Source organism: Mobula hypostoma, chromosome 14 (genome assembly GCF_963921235.1).
Source record: "Mobula hypostoma chromosome 14, sMobHyp1.1, whole genome shotgun sequence".
NCBI classification, from domain to species: domain Eukaryota; kingdom Metazoa; phylum Chordata; class Chondrichthyes; order Myliobatiformes; family Myliobatidae; genus Mobula; species Mobula hypostoma.
In genome coordinates this window covers 41,546,566-41,570,372 of record NC_086110.1, presented here as the reverse complement: position 1 = coordinate 41,570,372, position 23,807 = coordinate 41,546,566, and the positions used below count along the sequence as shown (strand labels likewise).

Here is a 23,807-nt window from a genome sequence, read left to right as displayed (position 1 = left end):
ATGGAGCTCAGAAAAATAAAGGGCTATGGGTAACCCTCTAGGTAAATTCTGCGGTAGGGACATGTTCAGCACAGTTTTGTGGGCCGAAGGGTGCTGTTGGTTTTCTGTGTTTCTAATTGTTGATGCTGTGGCCAATCAAAAACCTATCAATCTCCACCTTAAGTATACTCAATGACTTGGCCTGTGGTAACAAATTCCAGAAATTCACCACCTCGGGCTAAAGAAATTTCTCTGCAACTTTGTTTTAAATGGATGCCCCTCTATCCTGCAGCAGGGCATCCTTGTCCTAGGCTCCCCCACCATGGGAGCCATCTTTTCCACATCTACTTTGTTTAGGCCTTTCAACATCCGAAAGATTTCAATGAGATTCCACCCTCACCTCCCACATCCTTCTAACTTCCAGCAAGTACAGGCCCAGAACCATCAAATGTTGTTATAATAACCCTTTCATTCCCAGAATAATCCCTGTGAACCTCCTCTGAATCCTTTCCAATGCCAGCATGCCTTTTAGATAAGGAACCCAAAACTGTTCACAATACTCAAGGTGAGGCCACACCAGTGCCTCATAAAGCCTCAGCATTGCTTCTCTGTTCTTGTATTCTAGACCTCCTGAAATGAATGTTAACATTGCATTTGCCTTCTTCACCTCTGACTCAACCTGCAAGTTGACTTGTAAGGTGTTCTGCACTCCCAAGTCCCTTAGCATCATTTTTTGGATCTTCTCCCTGTTTTTAAAAAAATATCAGCATATTTATTTCTTCTGCCAAAGTGCATGACCATGCATTTTCCAACATTGTATTTCATTTGTCACTTTCTTGCCCATTCTCCCCACCTGTCTAAGTCCTTCTGCTTTCCTATTTCCTCAACACTACCTGCCCCTCCACCAATCTTCATATTATCTGCAAACTTGGCAACAAAGCTGTCTATTCCATCATCTAAGTCATTAATATATAGCATAAAAAGTAGCTGTCCCAACACTGACCCCTGCAGAACACCACTAGTCTCTGGAAGCCAGCTGGAAAAGGATCCTTTTATTCTGACTTGCTGCCTCCTACCAATCAGCCAATGCTCTAACCATGTTAGTAACTTTCCTGTAATACCATGGTAAGCAGCCTCTTGCGTGGCACCTTGTCAAAGACCTTCTGAAAATCCAAATATACAACATTTACTGCATCCCCTTTATCAATCCTACTTGTACTCTCAAAGAATTCCAACAAGTTCGTCAGGCAAGATTTTCCTTTGAGGAAACCACGCTAATTTTGTTCTATCTTGTCCTGTGTCACCAAGTACTTAATAACCTCATCCTTAATGATTGATTCCAACATCTTCCCAACCACTGAGGTCAGGCTGTCGATAATTTCCGTTCTACTGCCTCTCTCCTTCAAGAGTGGAGTGACAGTTGCCATTTTCCAGTCTTCTGGAACCATGGCAGAGTCCAATGATTTTAAAAAAATCATTACTAATGCCTCCACTATCTCTACCACTAGCTCTTTCAGAACCTTAGGGTGTACTTCATCTGGCTCAAGTGATTTCCGTACCCTTGGGTCTTTCAGCTTTTTGAGCACCTTCTCCCTTGTAACTTCTAACTGTACTCACTTCTCTTCCCTCACATCCTTCAACATCTTGCACACTACTAGTGTTTTCCACAGTTTAGTTCACCTGTCACCTCCTTGTCCCCCATTATTAATTAGAAACATAGAAGCATAGAAAACCTACAGCACAATACAGGCCCTTCAGCCCACAAAGCTGTGCTGAACATGTACTTACTTTAGAAATTACCAAGGGTTACCCATAGCCCTCTATTTTTCTAAGCTCCATGTACCTATCCAGGAGTTTCTTAAAAGATCCTATGGTATCCGCCTCCACCACCGTTGCTGGCAGCCCATTCCACGCACTCACCACTCTCTGAGTTTAAAAAAAAAATTACCCTTGACATCTTCTCTGTACCTAAACTAATTGTCATTAAAATATGAAAGCAATTCTTATTTTAAAAAAAGTCACTTAAGGAAATTTGAGTGTTGATTCTATGCCAGCTCTCTGAAGTATAAACTGATTAGCCTCATCTGATTTTTTTTTTTAAACAAATGCCTTGAAGTAATCATCCAACCCTATTTTGAACACTGTTCAATGAGTAGAAGCCAATGCATTCCAGATCCTAACCTCTCACCATGATCATTGTTTCTTCATATTCCATCTGGTTCTTTGCCATTTGTCTGACATCTCTACATTCTTGTTATCAATGGTTCAGTCAATTGGATATAGTTTCTTATTGTTCATGTGTTCAAAACATATATAATCTATTGATCTGCTAAGCTGAAAGGAGAATAATACATGCATTTCTGCGTAACCAAACCTGGAACAATTATAATAGTTCTCTTCTCGAATATCTTGGGGACCTTCACCTTGTTCCTAAAATGTGCAGCCCAAAATGGGAGATGGTGAACTGGATCTTGTGATTCTTGCCCACTTGAATTGCACTCATGGCACAAAGGTTAAGTTACCAAGCTATTAATTTTGGGGCCAGTTTACAATCCGGAGATGTAAGTTTACATTCCATCAGGGCAACTGGAATTTAAGTTCAGTTACTATTCTGAAATGTGGGAGGGGAAAAAAGGAGCAACCAATCTTAGTAATAATGTTGTACAAGATAAAATTGTATTGTCAACTGAGCCCCGGAACTTAATGAAATCCAGTAATTTCCTTGCCCAATTTAAGATCCCATTGTCTCCTAGCATCAAGTCGGTGTCAAAAAAGTGAAGAGCTATTCCCTTCTGCCTGTACCCCTGCAACTTTGATGAGACAGGATGCACTTGGGGATTTTGATGGAGGAGTATGGTCATTTAGCTTCTATTTGACTTATCTCTGGGAAAGCTCTTCCAACTTAGACACAAATCCCCAAATGTTTTTGAGGACTCTGTACGATCAACTGAGGTTGGAGGATATTTTAATTCCAATTCAGAGCCCAGATTGTTTCTCGGTGATCCATCTAGTTTTATTCTGTTTGAAGGTAGCAATAGCAATCCAGCCTGGCCAATTCAAAAGGCAGTTAAGACTCAACCACTTTGGTAAAGTCTGGAATTACAAAAATACCAAACTGAATAGGATGTCAGATTTCCTTCCTTCAAAGATATTTGTACCGAATAGATGATCCATCTTGACATCCTACTGAGATCACAGATGATGGTCTTAACCTCCTTTGATTTGCATTACATGGTGTCGAGAAATGGAGCACCGGGAACACAACAACAGCCTTGTGTCCAAGAGCTAGCCACGTCTCTAACCAAGCTGTTCCAGTACAGATCCAACACTGGTGTCTGTCCAGTAATATGTATAATTGCTAAGGTTTTGCTCATAAAAATGGTCCAAGCTTCAGCATACTATGGGAACTATCATCAACAATGCTCTCAAGGAGCACTTGCTACCTGTTTCTCCAGACCTCCTCATAACCTGGGTCCAAACATGGACCAAAATGAATGTCGCAGCTTTAGAGAGGGTGTAGAGGAGATTTATCAGGAATCTGCCTGGATTAGAGAGAGCGTCTTATTAAAAATAGATTGAGCGAGCTACTGCTTTTCTCTTCGGAGTGCAGGATGAGAGTTGACTTGATAAAGGTGTATAAGATAGGTGCTTAGAGTGGACGGACAGCACATTTTACCCAGAGTACAGTGACTAATACAAAAAGGCATAATTTTAAGGTGATTGGAGGAAAGTATGGGGAGATGCCTTTTTAATTCTTTTACATAGTGGTAACTCATGGAACACACTACTAGGGTTGGCAGTACAGGCAGATACATTAGGGACATTTAAGAGACTGAGGTGGGCACATGGAGGGTTACTTGGAAGGGAAGAGTTAGATTGATCTTGGAGTTCATTAAAAGGTCTACACAACATCATGGGTTGAAAGACCTGTACTGTGATGTACTGTTCTATAAAAGCTGAATTCCAAGGTAAAGTGAGAGTTACTGTCTTTTGTGTCAGGATAGTATTTGACTAAATATGGCAAATTCAAGTTAATGGATGCAAGAGAAACCAGTTGAGCAGTTGAGTCATACCATGCACAAAAATGGGTGATTATGGAACTCAAAACCTGATTATAGAAGTTCCTTAAAATATTGTCCACGCTCCTGACATTAGTTGCTTCAGTGGTCTTCCTTTTATCTTGTCACAGGTGGGGTGTGTTGATGATGCACAGAATGTTCATTCGCATTCATCAACAGGTGATGCAGCCCAAGTCTTTCACCATCTGCAAAGTGTGCATGTGGCTCCAACTCTGAAACTCTCCTTCAGTCACCTAACTTTTTCCCTACACTACCAGCTCCCCTCCCCCCGCACTTTTAACATTGATCCTCTTTCCTTTCTCATCAGCTCTGATGTAGGATCTTGACCCAAAACATTGCCTATTCCTTTTTGCCTTCTCAGAGCTGCTTGACCTGCTGTTCTTCCATTGATTTATTTTTGCTCTGGATTCCAGCATCTGCATTCTCTTGTTTCTCCAGGTCTCTTAACTGTTGCTTTTTGAACAGCAACTTGGGGTTTAGTGACTACCCATTATAGGTGAGGTAATTCGTCTTTATTTTAAATAGGCAAGCATATTTGGAATATTGATTAGCAATTCAAATAACTGTTGATTCTGTTGGCAAGGAAAATTCATATTACTTTTCTCAATTAGGTATGCACCATCAAAGAGATGGCACATAGACACAATAATGAAAGTCTTAACAACGGTAAGTGTGATCTTGGCTTAAACCAGGGAAAGGGAGGATATGTTCCTAGAAACGTCTGTTTTGTTTTACGTTAATATAAAGCCACACCATCTGCGCATGTGTCAAAAACATGAAAACATTTAAAAACTTATTTATTGTACAGACAAATTCCCGAAGAGCGAATTTATTCCATATTTCGAATTAATGGGTAGTGATCTGTGAATCTGAAAGGGGGTGAACTTCCATTACCTGAAAGTCTGTAACATGGATGTCACTGTAAGCTTGGCTAGTTTTCCACATTTGTTTGCAAAGATTCACAGTTATCATTCTCAAATTCTACTGCTTAGTTTGTCCAAGCTGCCCACAATTTTTGTTTTATTGCTACAACATAAATGCCGAAACTGCTAAAGTTGGGGAAATTGAATTTTCAGCATTTGAAGAAAGTGATATGAAGTTCATAATATGCCTAGTATTTATGTAAACTAACAATGACAGCAAACCAAGTAAGGGTAGAATAAAAAGATTTTTAGTAACATGTTTAGTGATGAATGAATAGATTACAAGATTTACATTTGATAACAGTTTGCTTTTCAAGTTCCGGAATGTGATGTAATGGATTGTACCTTTAGTGACCTGGGTATGGTCTTGATCTCAGGTCCTGTCTCTGTGAAGTTTTCATATCTATATTGACCAGTAGGTGATATTGTTGTATGACTCCTGCAGTTTAGATTAAATCCTGATCTAGGATGCTGTCTATGAAGTTTGCTCGTCCTCCCTATGATCGTGTGTGTTCACTGGATGCTCAGGTTTTCTCCCATTTCCAAAGACATGCTGATATAGCTGACAGCTTTAAAAACCTCTTAGTGTAAATGGGTGGGAGGGAAATTGAGGGATGTAAAGAGATTACATAACTGAGACTGATGGGAAAAGCTCAGATGGCATAACGTGATGGGCTAAGTGATCTACTAATTTGCAAGAAAATAATGTATGTTACAAAATTTGAAAAAAGACAATTCCTTGTGACATCCTGGAGAAAAAAAAGGAAATGGTTAGTTGATGTTATTTCCCCACTTCAGCAGAGGGTGTGGGGGAGAGGGGACACGTTTCTGATTTAGGTTCAACTATCGGCTTATGTCATGTGTGAAGAGCTCAACTGCATCTAGAAGGAAATTTTTTTTTAATGATCCCACTTTTTTGTCAACGCTTAAACCCTGAAGTTCCACAGTCATACTTATCTAATGATTATCTACATAGCACACTAAAGACTGATAGAGTACCAGAATTGGAATGGTGTCACACAGCAATTTCACTACCTAGTATGCCACCACAGATCATGCAAATCTCGCTGATGTCAGGTACTTCAAATCATTAAAAGGTAGAAGATTTCAAGTAAAGGAATTGCTTATTAAGCAACTGTACAGAGAAAAACTGAGTTAAGATAGATGACTGTCCAGATCTGACACAAAATGAAATCATTAAATTCAAGATTGGGCCCCCAAGGGCCACAACGTGCCTAGATGGAAGATGTTGTTCTGTTCCTTGAGCTTGCATTGAGGTTTGTTTGTAAGAGGCCAAAAATAGAAGTCAGAGTAGGAAGGAGAGTTTAAGTGACATGAAACTCTTTCCTTTCATAAGTTAACTGTAGAATGAATAAGAAGAGCGTATTAAAGAACAAGCTAGAGAAGCGTAGGGAAAGAATTCCCAAAGTTATGATCTAAATGGCTGAAGGCCTAGTTGAGAGTTGGACAAACACACTATCAGTGCTGGAAGTACACCTGTTCTTAGGCTTGAGGTGGTTAAAAATATCATGCATTCAGTGTGTCAGTGAAAGTTTTAAATTGAAATAAATTACCATGAATTTTAAGGTAAGTATGTACATGACTGTGGTTTCATTCAGGACAGAATAATGCTTCTATATCTAACTTTTATTTTGTGTATAATGTTTTTTTTTCTCTCAACGTTTTAAGTTTGAAGTACAGCTTGTATGAAGAATGTGCTACCAGAACTGTAAAATGCTTTGTTATTCTTTCTTTGATTTTAGGCTGGAAGTTATGTAAGAGATGATGCGGTGCCCAACTTGATCCAGTTGATAACCAACAGTGTTGAAATGCATGCATATACAGTACAGAAACTTTACAAAGCCGTCTTGGAAGATATCTCTCAGGTACAATGTAAAAACTAACTTGCATTACTGATTGAAGCAAACTTGGGTGTTTTATTTTTGCAAGGGGAAATAGTTTTTTTTTAAATCTTGTAGTTATTTTGTCTCTCATTTCTATACTTTACCCCATTATGATAGGTTAAATTGCTACAGAGAGCTAAAGTTTGACATTTAGGCACTCTAATAGTAAAGCTTTGGCTGCTTTGTCTTCAAATTTTAAATTCTATCATGCAACAGAATGAGATTCAAATAGCTTTGCCCAGTAGGTTTCAACTGAATTCTTCCTTTGTAGCACTCAGTTATATTAAAAAAGGAACATTGAGAAAAATAAAGTAGGTTTAGATCAGGGATTCCCAACCTGTTTATGCCATGGACCAATACCATTAAGCAAGGGGTCGATGGGCCTCAGGCTGGGAACCCCTGACTTTAGATTCTCCCCTCCCTCGCACATGGTTTGCCTTTTAGCTTGACCTCAGGGTCACTTTCCTGTTTTTAATACAATGCTTATTTTCCCCAATATCTAAAAATGTATCAATCCACTTTAACTCTCTGCTATTTTGTCAACATTTATGATTAATTTAATCAAATTAGTCTTAAATTTCCACTTAGATCGTGGGATTTCAGTTTTGAAAATGTACGGTAATAGCTCTTATCTGGGATGCACCGGTATCGGTTAATCATACGTGCTGGCTAACCTGATATTCACGTTCAAGTTTATTGTCATCTATACAATCAAATGAAACTATACTCCACCAGACCATGGTGCACCTACAAAGCATATGTCACACGCAGCACATAATACAAAATATTACCACAAACACATTAATAAAATATTCAAAGTGCATGCAATGTGCAATACAGGTTATCAGTATAGGAAACAGCTTGCTGTCCTAGTGACCTTGGTTGTATTCATTAGTCTCACAGCCTGAGGGAAGAAGCTGTTACCCAGTCTGACAGTCCTAGTCCTGATGTTCCTGTACCTCCTTCCTGACAGTAGTGAGTCAAAGAGTGTGGCCTTTTTTCTGTGCTCCAGGGTTCAGTAGAAATGTTCTATCTTAAGTGCTGGTTGAGCAAGCTTTGCTGCAATTTAATATACTTGTATTAATGTGTTTGAGTTGCATTTTCACTACTCACTAGTATCTTAATTACTAACTACTAATTTCCAACTACCTAATTATTCATCATAGCTTATCATTGTTCATTTTTTTCTTTTAATCTTCCAACAATTGATAATTTTTCTCTTCCCTACTCCTCCCATCTAACTCTATGCTAGTTATTAATGTGCAGATAACCACTCTGATTTTTGTGTGTAGACTGATTAATAAAACTCTAAAATGGTATACTTCAGTGCTAGGATGGAAGTTTTGTAACGCCTTCATATTTCTATAATGCTCTGAATTGAATTACTAGGCATAACCATTTGGCCATTGGAAGCCAAATTACTGAAATTGTTAAGCCGCTGAATTTCAGAACTACTTTGGTTGAGACATTTTTCATAAATTTTGCTTTTATCTATTAAATCTTTTCTACAGGTATTGACTACATTCCCTGTACATTGCTGATTTTATTTCTATCATCAGAATATTTCACTTCATTCCAGTAAGCTTTGGCAGGCTGGTTAATGGTGTCCATGAAGATCTTTACTTGTGTTTTCACTTCATAATCACTTGGTGATTCCTTGCAAATATTCTGCTTCCTATTTTCCCATTGGTTTTTCATGTAGATCACATTTTGTTTATCTTTAGCTCCATGCTTGCAAATGGAGGCTTGCCAAGGTGTTTTGAAAGCCTAAATTATCTATATGTTGTCAAGATTTCTATAAAAATTGGAATGCTTTTCTCCCTGGTATAATGGTTGTTGTCAAGTAGAAATTTCAGTCTGCTTAAGTTGTTAGGTGAAGGAGCCTGTGACTAGTAACGAGAATTGAATTCGATTTATCATTCAGTTAGTTTCAGTCAGCTTTAAATTTGAAATGTTGATCTAAGTAAACGGTGACTAAATTTTGCACAGATTCTAGTTTAAGACTTACTGCCCATTATGCTGTTAATGGTTAGGACAGCAATGAAGGTCCTCCATATCTGGTGGTGTTCAGGGTTTCCTTCATCATTTCAGTAGCTTCCTCTCAGTTTTAAGTACTGTCAGTCATGCAAGTCCTGGGTGCAGACTCAGGAATACCATTCCACTCAGATAGAAAAGGATTCTTCTTTGCAGTTTCCATAACAATTTTGTTTCACCAGTCAGGGTTGTTAGCACTGAGCTGAACCCCCGAACTGGAGGTCTGATGGACCACTCTGTATGGCCCCTAATGTTTGACCTGTTTGGCATGGGTGACCCTGCCAAGGGCCAAACCATAAAACCTTGACTCCAGCCAGCATTGCTCTGTGGGTCATTGAGCCACACAGGCTTCCAAACCATGACAAAGTTGTGGTGGTCTTGGAGGTTAATAAATGACTAGTAAATTAGCTTTGCTTAATGTGTTTCATGGATATGTATAATTCAAACTATCAGAAGTTATTTTACTGTTAAAAATCATAGCATGGGATTATTGCATCATTTGTATTGTAGTGCAGTTGAATCTTGTGACTTATTTTAAGATATTTGGTTTTGGAATCTTTTCTCAGAATCAGGTTTATGTCATGAAATTATTTTGTGGCAACAATACAGCAAAACAAAAGTTACTCTAAGCTTTAAAAAAAGGTGTAAAGAGGAATAGTGTGGTAGGGTTCATGAACCATTTGGAAGTCTGATGGCGGGCAGAAAAAAATTCTCCTAAAATATTGAAGTGGGTCTTCAGGTTCCTGATTCTCCACCCTGATGGTAGTAATGAGAAGAGGGCAGCTATTCTGATGTAACTTTAGGTGAGGTTGCTTTCATCATGTATTCCTGTTCACCTGGTTGTGAATATTGCGACCAATTCTTGTTCAATATTTACTTTATATTTGTAGGTATTCTATGTTACTGTATGCTCTTTAGATTTGATGCATAGTTTATTGTATCTGAAAAGGTGCTGAAGTTGATTGATCTTAATTTGGCATTTAATAAATTAACATTGTGACTAGAAATGGTTTTAGTTTCAATTTTTAAGTATATTCAAGTTTTATTAACATTATTTTACAACAGCAACCTCTTGTACAAGTGGGTGCTTGGTGCATGGGAGAGTATGGTGACCTTTTAATATCTGGCCAATGTGAAGAAGAGGAACCTATTCAGGTAACACTATTTCAAAGCAGCTATTCAAATAAATTTCATATGAATCATTGAGCTTGGAAGTAACATAAGAGCATTCTAAAATGCCGAGTAGCAGCCACGTGGCCTAATTAAAAATGGAAGCAAAATTATAAGTTAGAAATGCACAGCAAATTGAATTCCTGGTGTGTTTCTGAAGTACATTACAAGAGCCTTGTCCTGTTTGGTAGTAGAAATGGTGACTGTTCAGTCATTTTTGTGATTTCATATCGGAATCCCTGCAGCAAAAATCTAATAAACTTTGAACGAGGTGGTAAACTAGCTTCCAGATTGCATAAACTAAATTTTAAATGTTCTTAATTTTTTCATAGACCCTGTAGATACTTGAATAACAAAAAATGTATGACCTGGGCAATTTGACCAAAAGAGCTATTCAACCTAAACACACCTTCCAACAGGGGCTCATAGTCCTTTACGTTATAGCACTTCAAGTGCACATTCTAATACTTGTTAAATGTGATGAATATGTCTCTGCAATCCTTTGAGGTGGTGAATGACACTAATTTTTTGTAGATACACACTCATGGTCATTTTCACTCTAGTCCATTCACTAGCTTCCCATTAGTTCTATATTCACTTAACACTGCAGTTTCCCAAATGCATTGCTTCATGCTTTTCTAGAGCAAATTCTTGTTGCTGTTTTGTCCAACATTTTTGCAGTCTGAAGATTCTTATATCATCTGATTTTTTTTTTAAATTGAGTCTTTTGTTTAGATCTAAATTGTTAATGGCTAGGAGTCAAAGCTGAGGACTATCTATTGAGCTTTACTGATAGCCTTCCAGCCACAAATGTGCCCTTTTTAGCTTTTGCCTCATTCCATTGAACTAGCTTTGGATCCAGGTTGTCATTCTTTTGGATTCTATAGATTTCCATTTTGGTTACCAGCCAGCCATATAGTAATTTATAAAATGCTATGACAAAAATCTACTAAACCAAATGCAGTGCTCTCCTTGTTACCTGCTCAAAAGGTGAACAATTTACTCAAGTATTGTCTTTAACAAATGTGAGTTCTTGATTGATCTGTCTTACTGCGGACAAAGTTCTGTTTTTCTAAAATGGCTTCTAGTAGTTTGTCCATTACCCAACTTAAACTTGCCTATTATTCCTTCTCTCTTAAACAGTTGTGCAACATTAGCAATCTTTGCTGTCATCTCTAGCCAGAAAGAATTGAAAAATTGGAGTCAGTCCTGTTTCCCCTCTTTCCTTATCAGCCTGCCTGGGATGCATTTTGTCCATTCCAAGGCGTTTATTTTAAAAGATGATGGGCTCCTTAATTCGTCACATTTTCTGTGTTCACCTCATTGAAGTTTCGCATATGTTCAAAAATTGCTTTGTTCCAGTTCACTAGATTCTGCAGATGCTGAAAATCTAAAGTAACACCTACAAAATGCTGGAGGACCTCAGCAGGTCACGCAGCACCTATGAGGAAAATGAACAGTCGATGTTTCATATTTCCTTATGAAAGTGTCAGCCCAAAACTTCAGCAATACATTTCCTTCCACAGATACTGCCTGACCTGCTGTGTTCATCCAGCATTGAGAGTGTTACTTTGACTTAATTCAACTTAGTTTTTTTTTTAATAACCTTTCTCTGTTTTTCTAATATCCTCTTCGTTTCCCTCCTGTTGTCCATGTTTTCCCTGCTTTCCAATATGTGAAAGCATCTGACGTAAGATTTGTTTGCTCTATCTCATCTTCTGTGCATCATTTCATTCATTTGGTTCTGAATTTGTCAAATGAATTTAATTCTGTAAAATTGTTCTTAATCCAATTTGGACTCTTACTCCTGTTATCTTTGTTCTTTCACTTAGATATAGCATAGTTTTGTTTATTAGATTAATTTTGATTGGGGGAAAGAATAGCAATACACATTAATGCACTATTCCAACTTGTGTTAGAGTTTGTTTAGAGTGAATCTCTCAGTGAATTTTCCCCCAACAGGTGACAGAAGATGAAGTTATGGATGTTTTAGAAAATGTACTACAGTCTAACATGTCAACGTCTGTAACAAGGGGCTATGCTCTCACTGCAATTATGAAACTAAGCACAAGATTTACTGTAAATGTGAAGTAAGTAACTTTCTGGTAAAAGTATACAAATGGTGAGGAAAATTAGTATTTATAAGTATTTAAATGATCCAGCTTTGTTTGCAAGCATGTGTATATAGGTCTAATATAGCAAATCATATTTTCCAGTCGAATCAAGAAGATAATATCTATCTATGGAAGCAGCATAGATGTGGAACTTCAGCAAAGAGCTGTTGAATATAATGCACTTTTCAAAAAATTTGATCATATGAGGTATGTGTAAGTCTGAAAGTAATTGGATGAGTTGGAATGCTTAGTTGATATAGTTTGAACATCGTATTCAATTTTTTGTAGCAAGTAAATTGCTTACTGAGGCAAAAAAACATTGTTAAAGTTCAGAATGAATGCCAACATTCCCACTAGTGTCTATGTTGATCCAACAGTTTGTTTATTTACTTATTGAGATGCAGCATGGAATAGGTCCTTCTGGCCCTAAACCACATACAATTAATGTCCAAATCTACTTGGGTAACTAGTTAAGTTTCAAATAATTAACAAAGCAAAATTATATAAAAAAACAGTCTAGCTTGTTCCATAATCCTGCAGTTTATTTCTTTTCAGTTGGTTATCCAACTCCCCTTTGAATGCTTCATTCTGCTTTCACTACTCCTCCTCCTGGCTATGCATTCCTGACTTTAACCACTCACTATTTTTAAAAAGAAATCCTCATATTAGCTTTTATTTTCATTTTGTGTAGTTCTTAAAACCACCAAGGAGAACAGTCTCTGCTTTTGTTTTTGTAAAAACCCTTCTGTATTTTGTTTATCTTCATCATTTATCTGTACTGCCACCTTGGTTACAGGATAACAGTATGTAAAGTGTATGAATAGTGGTAATCACTCTTGTGTTATATCTTCAGAGACCTTTGTTCTCTCTTCTTGTCTGTCCATGGGTTCCCACAGCTGCTTTGATTTCCTCCCACATCCCAAAGACATGTCAAATCTGGTAATATAATTGACCCTAGTGTCAGGAGCTGATGAAAGTCATAAAAGTGGCTTAATTGAGAAGAAATGGTGAAGTACATTAAAAACTCAACTGGCATTCATTTTTACAAATATGCAGAACCAAATATATCTGAATGTTTACTCAGTGCAAGTTGATCAACATCTTATTAAGCCCTGGGAGGATGGGAAAAAAACACAGAAGCTACTTTCTGGCCAAGGTGGTTGATCACAGATGTAGCCTATACATGAATGGAACCAAAACTAAAATGTGGATGAATTAGTCATCAGTCAAAACTATATTTGTGAGCATCTTGTGCACAAGGCATAATTTCGTATGACTTTAGTCTTAGTGTAAGGAAGAGTTTCAAGAAATTTTACGGAGAAACTAAAGTCACTGGATTTCTACACCGACTTTATCTCGACTTGATGCAATACAGCAAGAAGGCCTTTTTAAGCAATTGAGTTGATAACTGTTCTTTCCTCAGCTCTATAGATATTTTTCTTTCTTTTATGTAATGTATATTTTCGGGATATATCTTTAATGCCATTCTGTAACATTCTTAAAACTTAGTGCGTAGTCTTTGTTATCCATTAAATTAGTTATGTTTCTTCCAAGTTGTTCTAAATTCAGAACGTCATCCCCACATCAGAAAAGTTATATTGCCAAGTTGCTTGCATATTGTAATGAATGTGCTATTGCATCAAATACCTTTCTAAATTTGATCCTTAGATTATATATAATGTAGATATTTGATCAGAAAGTAATGACTTATTGAGACTAACTGCATATTGGTAAATTATAGTACAATCTTAATTTTTTTCATTTTAGGGCAAATTTTCTGTTACCATACTGTATATAGTATATATACTTCATGTAGTCATACATAGTACATAGTTGATGACAATTGTGAGGAACTGTGCAATGCTGTGTAAGTAACTTGAAATTCTAAAAATTTGTGCACAACAGATCTGCACTGCTGGAGCGCATGCCTATAATGGAGAAGATAACAACTAACGGGCCTACAGAAATTGCACAAACTAATGGAGAGGCTGAGCCGATAATAGTGGATACTAAATTAGCACCTAGCACCACTCAGCCTTCTAGCCAGGTACAACAAAAGCTTGAGTGTGTATGTTTATATTTTGTTCTTATAGTTGTACTTGTGGAATCTATTTGTATTTTGATAATGCCTTTCCTGTCAGTATTTCTAAATACTGAAATGCTCTGCATGGCGTCAAAGTGGCAGCAACAAAATGTAATAAATACTTTGACTTACTTTAAATGCACTTTTTAAAGTATAGCATGTCATATTGTATATTTTTCTGTAGGTATAAAACTGCATTTGACATAATTTGATCTATTTAAGGTGATGAATTTAAGTGGCAGTTCAGAAGGTGAAGGTTGATTTCAACACATAACCAGAGAAAAACAAGCTAATTTTTTTCTTGTACATCAGACACTTTTAAGATTTAACATCTGAGATGTTTTTCATGTTATTTATGGTCAGAGCAATGCAATGCTCAAGAGAGTCAGGTTTTCCTATTTTATTAATTTCCATCTTGAGATGGATTCTTGCAGTGAGATGAATGATCCTTGGCACAAGGGTAAGATTCAACATATAAAAGTCTGTTTTACAAAGTTCAGATGAGCTATTCGGAAGTGGCTGCAGCACGGTTGGGCATGAGGGGATATCAGGATTTAAGATTGTTTAATGTTGTACACAAGTGTGAAGGAAAACAAAACAATTGTTACTCTGGATCTGATGCAGCACAAGAAACATAAGACCACAAAAATAAAAAGTAATAGATTGAAATACACAAGACAGTTTGTATACCTAGATTGATTGTACATAAAGTGATGCTCACTACAGGAGTGTCTATGTCAGGTACTGACAGGAAATGTTAAAGTAGTGGTGGTGGGTGGGTTAGTGAATGGAAGTGTTCGTCAGCCTTATTGCATGGGGAAAGTAACTGTTTTTGAATCTGGTCCTGGCATCGATATTATGTAGCTTCCTCCCTGATGGGAGTGGGACAAACAGTCCATCAGCAGGGTGGGTGATTCATGATATTGTGCTGGCCTTTTCCTGCTACCTTTCCTTAGATTTGTCCTTGATGGTGGGTAAGTTGATGCCAGTGTTACGTTGGGCAGTTTTGACTACCCATTACAGATCCTTTCTATCTGCCGTAGTGCAGTTTCCATACCGAGCAGTGATACAGCTTCTCAGGATGTTCTACTGTGCGTCTGTAGAAGGTCATGAGTATTGATGTGCCTAGTCTAGCTCTCTACTGCCTCAAAGTAGAGGTGTTAGTGAGCTTTCTTGATTGTATAGAATGTGTTCTGAGACTGAGGTTATGTGAGATGTGCACTCCCAAGTATTTGTGTTTACAGTGATCTGATAATTACTACCCAAACTTTAATGTAACCTCACTTTTTATTAGCGAGTGTAACTCTACATTTCAGGATTGAGGTGGGCATTGGATGTGAACACTTGGCTTCTATGATCTTAACTTGACTTCCAGTAAGATGGCTGCATGCTCATGCAGCAACTTCTGTGGGGCCAACCAAAGGTGGTGTTGTCTTAAACTTATTTTTTACGATCACAAGTCCCTGCTGGACATCAAGAACGTCAAACTGCTACAGGTCTATCCCATCAGCGAGTTGCTCATTGACGGAGAAATTGAAGGAGCTGGATTAGGTGTGGATTATGTTGCTGTCTGTGTTGGAGAGTCGGGAGTCGGTACGCGAAGGAGGTGTACAGTCTAGCAGCAAGTAATTGTCCTAGTCACTTGTGATTGCAAGATCCTGTTGGGACTTTCTTAATGTAGAATGCTGCAAATCTGATCCACTGATTTTGGGGTGAATGATGGGGGCAGACGACTATGTGTGTCTTGTGCTGTGTATGATTGTTTGTACTGGGTTTTGCACCTTGGCCCCATGATAATAATGTTTTATTTGGTTGTATTCATGGGTATTCATGTATGGTTGAATAACAACTGAACTTGATTAAATTATATAGGAAATTTTTTTTGTTTTTCTGATTTGCAACAAACTTAGTTATGTGAATTTTTATCTTTAATGAAAACTACATTATTAGTACCATAAAGTTCATTTTGAAATTTAATGAAACATTAGCTAACTTTAGAGAAGTTATAGCTTTCTCCGTTTTGGGTGAGTACAGGTTCACTTGAAGTATTGTAAAATGTAACTTGCTGTTTGGGTAAATTATGGAAGGCAATCTAAAGGACACAAGATATCATGTATTTGGATAAACGTGTCCTGATTGTGCATAGTCAATCTGACTTTATGTGTGGAAGGTCACGTCTAATTAATATTGTAGCTTTTTGAGCAGGTTGTGAAGAAGGTTGAAGAAGAAAAGTTGGTGGACGTTGTCTACATGGACTTTTCCAAGCCCTTTGACAAAGTTCCACATTGGAGAATGGTCCAGAAGGTTTAGTCGCTTGGCATCCAGGATGAAATAGTCAGTTGAATTCAACATTGGCTTAGTAGGAAAATCCAGGGACTGTCTCTGTGACTAGTGGTGTCCCACAGGGATCGTTTTTGGGTCCATTGTTTATCGTCTATATTAATGATTTAGATAACGTGGTAAACTGCATTAACAAATTTGCAAATGAGACCAAGATTGGGGGTGTAGCGAACAGTGAGGAAGGCTATTAAAGCTTTCAGTGTGATCCGGACCAGATGGAAAAATGGGCTGAAAAATGGTAGATGAAATTTAATGCAAATAAGTGTGAGGAGTGGCACTTTGGAAGGGAAAACCAGAATAAGATTTGTGCAGTGAATAGTAAAGTTCTAAACAAAAGGTTCTGAGAATACAGATCCATCAGTCTTTGAAAGTGGCATCACAGATGGATAGTGTGGTAATGAGGGCTTTGACACATTGGCCTTTAAAAATCAGGCCACTGAGTACACAATTTGAAGTTATATAAGATGTTGAGGCTGAATTTCAAGTGTGCACGCAGTTCTGGTCACCTACCTACGGGAACGATATCGATAAGCTTGAAAGAGTATAGATTAAGCTTACAATGATGTTGCTGGGACTTGCGTTATAGGGAGGTTAGGATTTTGTACCCTGGAGAACAGGAGAACAGGAGAATGAGGGGATATCATTTACAAAATTGAGCGGTGTAGATGGGATGAATGCATGCAGGCTTTTTCCCCTCAGGTTTAGTGAGACTAAATTATTTCAACTTTCACTCTTAACTGGTAACATCTATTTAAGGGGAATCTAAGAGGGAGCAACACTCAGAGGGTGGTGCGAGTTGGACCAAGCTACCGACAGAAGTAGCAGATGTGGACTGAATTACAACATTTAAGAGGAGTTTGAATAGGTACGTGGATGAAAGTGCTGTTGTTCGAGTGTAGGCTGGTGGAACTAGGCGGGCCAGGCTAGCATGGACTGAATGGGCCATAGGGCCATCTTTCTGTACTGTAGTGCCATATGACTCTTAAAAAGTAAAGTCAAACAGAATTTGTAGTTCCTTTTGGTTGCGAAAGCTTTTCAAATGTACTATTCTGACTAAGAACTTGAACCCTTTGGCATTTTGCAGTATTCATTTTAAGACATGTTTAAGTTTGCATCGTGATCTTTGTAATTGACCAGTGATGTCGACTCTTCGACTGTCTCATGGTGTGAGTTCTGCAGTTAATTAAAAGTAAGGCTTTGAACTAGCAGAGGCACAAATATATTAAACCTTGAAATGGACTGTGATCTGGGTGTTGAAGGAATTTGATACCCATATTCATCATCTCAGTGGACCACTATTCTGCAGTTTGGAAGCATTACAATCAAATTAATTACCTAATTCTGAACATGAAGATGTGTTCAATATGATTTCTTTTTCAGGCTAATGACTTATTGGATTTGCTTGGGGGAAGTGATGTGACACCAGTGATTCAGACTCTCCCACCCAGTAAACCAAACTCAGCTGGTGGAGAACTTCTAGATCTGCTAGGAGGGCTGGATTTATCAGGTTAGCCTCATGTGAATTTTTTCTAGCCAAGTGTAAGACCCAAAGAACTTTGACATTTTGCATGAACAGGTTTAAAAAGTTGCTACAAATAATTTAATCATCTTAGATAATGCAGAAATAAATAGATCATTTGAATTGTACTACTTTTAAGCTAAAGATAAAGAAACTGAGGCTTATAGATGAGCTGAATGTAGCGGGAGATGATGTGCAAAGTGTGAAGTTAGATGGAGGAAATAAACAAGTGACCGAAAGATCCTCATCAGAATGAATTAACATTTTGAATACAATTGTATGTTTCAATTGAAAGTGAATATGGCGGGAGAAAACACGAACATAATGGGGAACTTGTAACATGTTTTCCAAGAGAAGTGCCCTATTTTAAATCATGAGTAAAGTGTGCAGAAAATTGGAGAGAAGATGCATAGTTTTATTCAGATTATTCTGAGGAAAATCCTGATTATTGGATCCTACTGCATACAAACTAGAAATTCCCATTGTTCTTCTGTGACACTGCACTTCATGGAAGCTTTGAGCTCATCCATACACCGGATGATCTCCTTCCATGACAGCTCTCAAGGTAGTTGTGTGTTTCAGGTGCCTCGTGTCTGGCATATGAAGGAAGATGCTTGCCCAGAGAGTAACCAGGTTCTTAATGGCAGGAAGAGGATTGACATTGTATTCATTATCTTCCATTCAATTTGGAGGTTTTTGTGAAACCTTTGTGGTATTTTGCTAGGTTTGTTTCCTTCTCAAGGTAGTCAGAAACATTAGGCTGTCAGGCTTGATCTGTATCTTCAAATGCCATCTTTAATATCACTGGCATATGTTGTGAAATTTGTTTTGCAGTAGCAGTACATTGCAATACATAAAAGCTATAAATTACAGTAAGAAATGTATATAATAAGTGCAAAAAGAGGGGGAAAGTGCAGTGGTATACATAGGTTCATTGTCCATTCAGAAAGCTTTATTTAGAGGGGAAAAAGCTGTTCATAAAGCGTCAAGTATGTGTCTTCATACTCTTGTATCACCACCTTGATGAGCAATGAAAAGAGGGTATGTCCTGGGTGATGGGGGAGCGGGTCCTTGATGATAGATGCCGCCTTTTTGAGGTATCATGTTTTGAAAGTGTCCTGTATGCCAGTGAGGCTAGTGTCCATAATAGAGCTGGATGAAGTTGCAACTTTCTGCAGTCTTTTCCAATCCTGTGCACTGGTCTCTCCATACCAGATGGTGATGCAACCAGTAAGAATGCAGTACCTCTATAGCAATTTGCAGATCTTATGACTTACAATAGACAATAGGTGCAGGAGTAGGCCATTCGGCCCTTCAAGCCAGCACCGCCATTCACTGTGATCATGGCTGATCATCCACTATCAGTATCCAGTGCCTGCCTTATCCCCATAACCTTTGATTCCACTATCTTTAAGAGCTCTCTCCATCTCTTTTTTGAAAGCATCCAGAGACTTGGCCTCCACAGCCTTCTGGGGCAGAGCATTCCACATATCCACCACTCTCTGGGTGAAAAAGTTTTTCCTCAACTCCGTTCTAAATGGCCTACCCCTAATTCTTAAACTGTGGCCTCTGGTTCTGGACTCATCCATCAGCAGGAGCATGCTTCCTGTCTCCAGCGTGTCCAATCCCTTAATAATCTTGTATGTTTCAATAAGATCCCCTCTCAGCCTTCAAAATTCCAGAGTATACAAGCCCAGTCGCTCCAATCTTTCGACATATGACAGTCCCGCCATCCCGGGAATTAACCTTGTGAACCTACGCTGCACTCCCTCAATAGCAAGAATGTCCTTCCTCAAATTTGGAGACCAAAACTGCACACAGTACTCCAGGTGTGGTCTCACCAAGGCCCTGTACAGCTGCAGAAGGACCTCTTTGCTCTTATACTCAATTCCCCTTGTTATGAAGGCCAGCATGCCATTAGCTTTCTTCATTGCCTGCTGTACTTGCATACTTGCTTTCAGTGACTGATGTACAAGAACACCTAGGTCTCGTTGTGCTTCCCCTTTTTTTAACTTGACTCCGTTTAGATAATAATCTTCCTTCCCGTTCTTACCACCAAAGTGGATAACCTCTCATTTATCCACATTAAACTGCATCTGCTCACTCACCCAGCCTGCCCAAGTCACCCTGCATTCTCATAACATCCTCCTCACATTTCACACTGTCTGCCAGCTTTGTGTCATCAGCAAATTTGCCAATGTTACTTTTAATTCCCTCATCTAAATCATTAATATATATTGTAAACAGCCGCGGTCCCAGCACGGAACCCTGCGGTACCCCACTGGTCACCGCCTGCCATTCGGAAAGGGACCCGTTAGTCGCTACTCTTTGTTTTCTGTCAGCCAGCCAATTTTCAATCTATGTCAGTACTCTGCCCCAATACCATGTGCCCTAATTTTGCCCACTAATCTCCTATGTGGGACTTTATCAAAGGCTTTCTGAAAGTCCAGGTACACTACATCCACTGGCTCTCCCTTGTTCATTTTCATAGTTACATCCTCAAAAAATTCCAGAACATTAGTCAAGCATGATTTCCTCTTCATAAATCCATGCTGACTCGGACCAATCCTGTTACTACTATCCAGATGTGTCGTAATTTCATCTTTTATAATTGACTCCAGCATCTTTCCCACCACCGACGTCAGGCTAACCGGTCTATAATTCCCTGTTTTCTCTCTTCCTCCCTTCTTGAAGAGAGGGACAACATTAGCCACCCTCCAATCCACAGGAACTGATCCTGAATCTATAGAACATTGGAAAATGATTTCCAATGTGTCCACGATTTCTAAAGCCACCTCCTTAAGTACCCTGGGATGCAGACCATCAGGTCCTGGGAACTTATCAGCCTTCAGACCCAACAGCCTCTCCAACACCATTTCCTGCCTAATATAAATTTCCTTCAATTCATCCATTACCCTAGGTCTTTTCGCCACTATTGCATCTGGGAGATTGTTTGTGTCTTCCCTAGTGAAGACAGATCCAAAGTACCTGTTCAACTCATCTGCCATTTCCTTGTTCCCCATAATAAATTCACCCGCTTCTGTCTTCAAGGGGCCAATTTTGATCTTAACTATTTTTTTCCTTTTCACATACCTAAAGAAGCTTTTACTATCCTCCTTTATATTCTTGGCTAGTTTACCTTCGTACCTCATTTTTTCTCTGCGTATTGCCTTTTTAGTTACCTTCTGTTACTCTTTAAAAGTTTCCCAATCCTCCAGCTTCCCACTCATCTTTGTAATGTTATACTTCTTCTCTTTTATTTTTATGCTGTCCATTACTTCCCTTGTCAGCCATGGCCTCCCCTTACTCCCCTTAGGATCTTTCTTTCTCTTTGGAACGAACTGATCCTGCACCTTACGCATTATTCACAGAAACACTTGCCATTGCTGTTCCACTGTCATCCCTGCTAGGGTATTGTTCCATTGAACTTTGGCCAGCTCCTCCCTCATAGCACCATAGTTCCCTTTGTTCAACTGTAATACTGACACTTCCGAGTTTCCCTTCTCCCTCTCAAATTGTAGATTAAAACTTATTATATTATGGTCACTACCTCCTAATGGCTCCTTTACCTCGAGGTCCCTGATCAAATCTGGTTCATTGCACAACACTAAATCTAGAATTGTGTTCTCTCTGGTAGACTCCAGTACAAGCTGTTCTAAGTCTTTTACCTACTCTCCTCAAACTCCTAGTGAAATATAGCTGCTGTTGTGCTGCCTTCGTAATTGGATCAGTATGTTGGGCCTAGGATAGAGATACTTACACCAGGAATTTGAAACTTACCATGCTTTCCACTGCTGATCCCTATGTGGGGAATGGTGTGTGTTCTCTCGACTTATCTTCCTAAAGTCCACTATCAGTTCCCTGGTCTTACTGGCATTGAGTGCCAGGTTATTGTTGGAACACCACTCAACCAGTTGATCTATCTCGCTCCTGTACGCCTCCGCGTCACCATCTGAAATGCTGTCAATGATAGTTGTGTCATCGGCAAATTTACAGTTGGGGTTTGAACTGTGTCCTGCTGCACAGTTGTGGGTGGAGAGAGAGAGAGAGAACCCACAACCCACAGTTGTGGGTGTAGAGCAATGGGCTGAATACATCCTTGTGCATCTATGTTGATTGTCAGTGAGGAAATGTTACTTTAGATGTGCACAGACTGTAGTCTTCCCTTGGGGAAGTCAACGATCCAGTTGCAGAGGCCCAGGTTTTGGAGCTTGTTGATTACTACTGAGGGCATAATTGTGTTGAATGCTCAGCTGTAATCAATAAATAGCAGCCTCACATAGGTATTGCTATTGTCCAATGATCCAAGGCCAAGTGGAGAGCCAATGAGATTGCTTTTGCTGTAGACCTATTGTGGCGAAAGGCAAATTGCACTGGTCCTTGGACAGGAATTGATTCTGGCCATAACCAACCTCTCTAAGCACTTCACAGTAGATGTGAGTGCAACTGGGCGATAGTTGTTGAGGCAGCTCACCCTGCTCTTGTACCCTTTTTGAGACAGATGGGAACCTCCAACTGTAGCAGTGAGAAATTGAAGATGTCCTTGACACTCCCACCGGGTTTTCAGTGCCCTACCAGGTACACCATTAGGGCCTGACGTCTTGTGAGGGTTCACCCTCATGAAAGATGTTCTGACATTGGAACCAAGAGACAGAGATAACAGGGTAACCAGATGTTGCAGGGATTCACACAGGTGTAGTTTTATTCTCCCTTTCAAAGCGTGTATAAAATGTGCTGAGCTCATCTGAGAGTGAAGTATCAAAGCCATTCATGATGTTAGGTTTCACCTTCTAGGGTATAATGGCCTGCAAACCCTGCAAGAGCTAACATGCACCTGATTCTGTGTCTCATTGTTATTTCTCTTTTAAAATAGCCTTCTGTAGATCATACCTGGACTACTTGTATAGTTCTGGATCACTGGTGTTGAATGCCACAGAATTAGCCCTCAGATTAACCTCTCCTGGTTTACTCATGGTATTGGTTTGGCTATATCTGGTATGTTCTTGAAGGCATACACTCATCCACACAGGCCTGGATGAAATCGGTGACAACTGTGGCATACTTGTTCAGATTCAAAGATGAATCACTGAATATTGTCCAGTTCACTGATTCAAAGCAGTCCTATAAGTGCTCTTCATCTTCCTTAACCATACCTTGGCCCTCACCAGTTTCCTCAGTTGTGCTTATACTTTGAGGACTGGCTGAGATGCTAAACCCCACGATAAGAAGTTTGATCATGTCTCACCAGGAACCTTATTTGTTGGAGCAGTGTGGCACAGCAGAGGCAGGTTGGCAGTAGATTTGGTCTTGTGGGTCTCATGTGCAAGGCCCATCTTCTCAGCTTCTCTTGACCTGTAAGTCTACACAGATGAATTTAACTTTCCTGCAGACTACAGGTCAACTGACTTCAGTTCTAGGGTGTTACTGCCTTAGTTTGAACAGTTCCCCATAAATTCAGAAAATTAGCACCATTCCTATAGGTAGTTTGTAAGTGTGGTGTAAATTTGCAGTGAGGAAGATTGGCAAAAGTGACAATGATGCAACCTTGTTTGAAAGCTGTCTTCATTGAAATTGGTTCTGGAAGAGACTGTTAGTATCAAGTTTTATTGTCATATGCTGAAGTACATGTATACACAGATGCTATGAAAAACCTCATTTGTAG

At 39.0% G+C, this 23,807-nt stretch overlaps 1 protein-coding gene across 2 annotated transcripts in view; it reads left to right on the top strand.

Annotated features, from left to right (window-relative positions):
• ap1g1 (adaptor related protein complex 1 subunit gamma 1) overlaps nucleotides 1–23,807 on the top strand; it is a 92,620-nt gene that overhangs the window by 52,937 nt on the left and 15,876 nt on the right. For both annotated transcript variants that reach the window (XM_063066999.1, XM_063066998.1), the window contains exons 13-19: nucleotides 4,670–4,724; nucleotides 6,745–6,867; nucleotides 9,985–10,074; nucleotides 12,052–12,179; nucleotides 12,306–12,410; nucleotides 14,109–14,250; nucleotides 18,007–18,133. In XM_063066999.1, coding sequence (XP_062923069.1) covers nucleotides 4,670–4,724; nucleotides 6,745–6,867; nucleotides 9,985–10,074; nucleotides 12,052–12,179; nucleotides 12,306–12,410; nucleotides 14,109–14,250; nucleotides 18,007–18,133 — 770 coding nt within the window. The remainder of the gene's footprint in view (nucleotides 1–4,669; nucleotides 4,725–6,744; nucleotides 6,868–9,984; nucleotides 10,075–12,051; nucleotides 12,180–12,305; nucleotides 12,411–14,108; nucleotides 14,251–18,006; nucleotides 18,134–23,807) is intronic.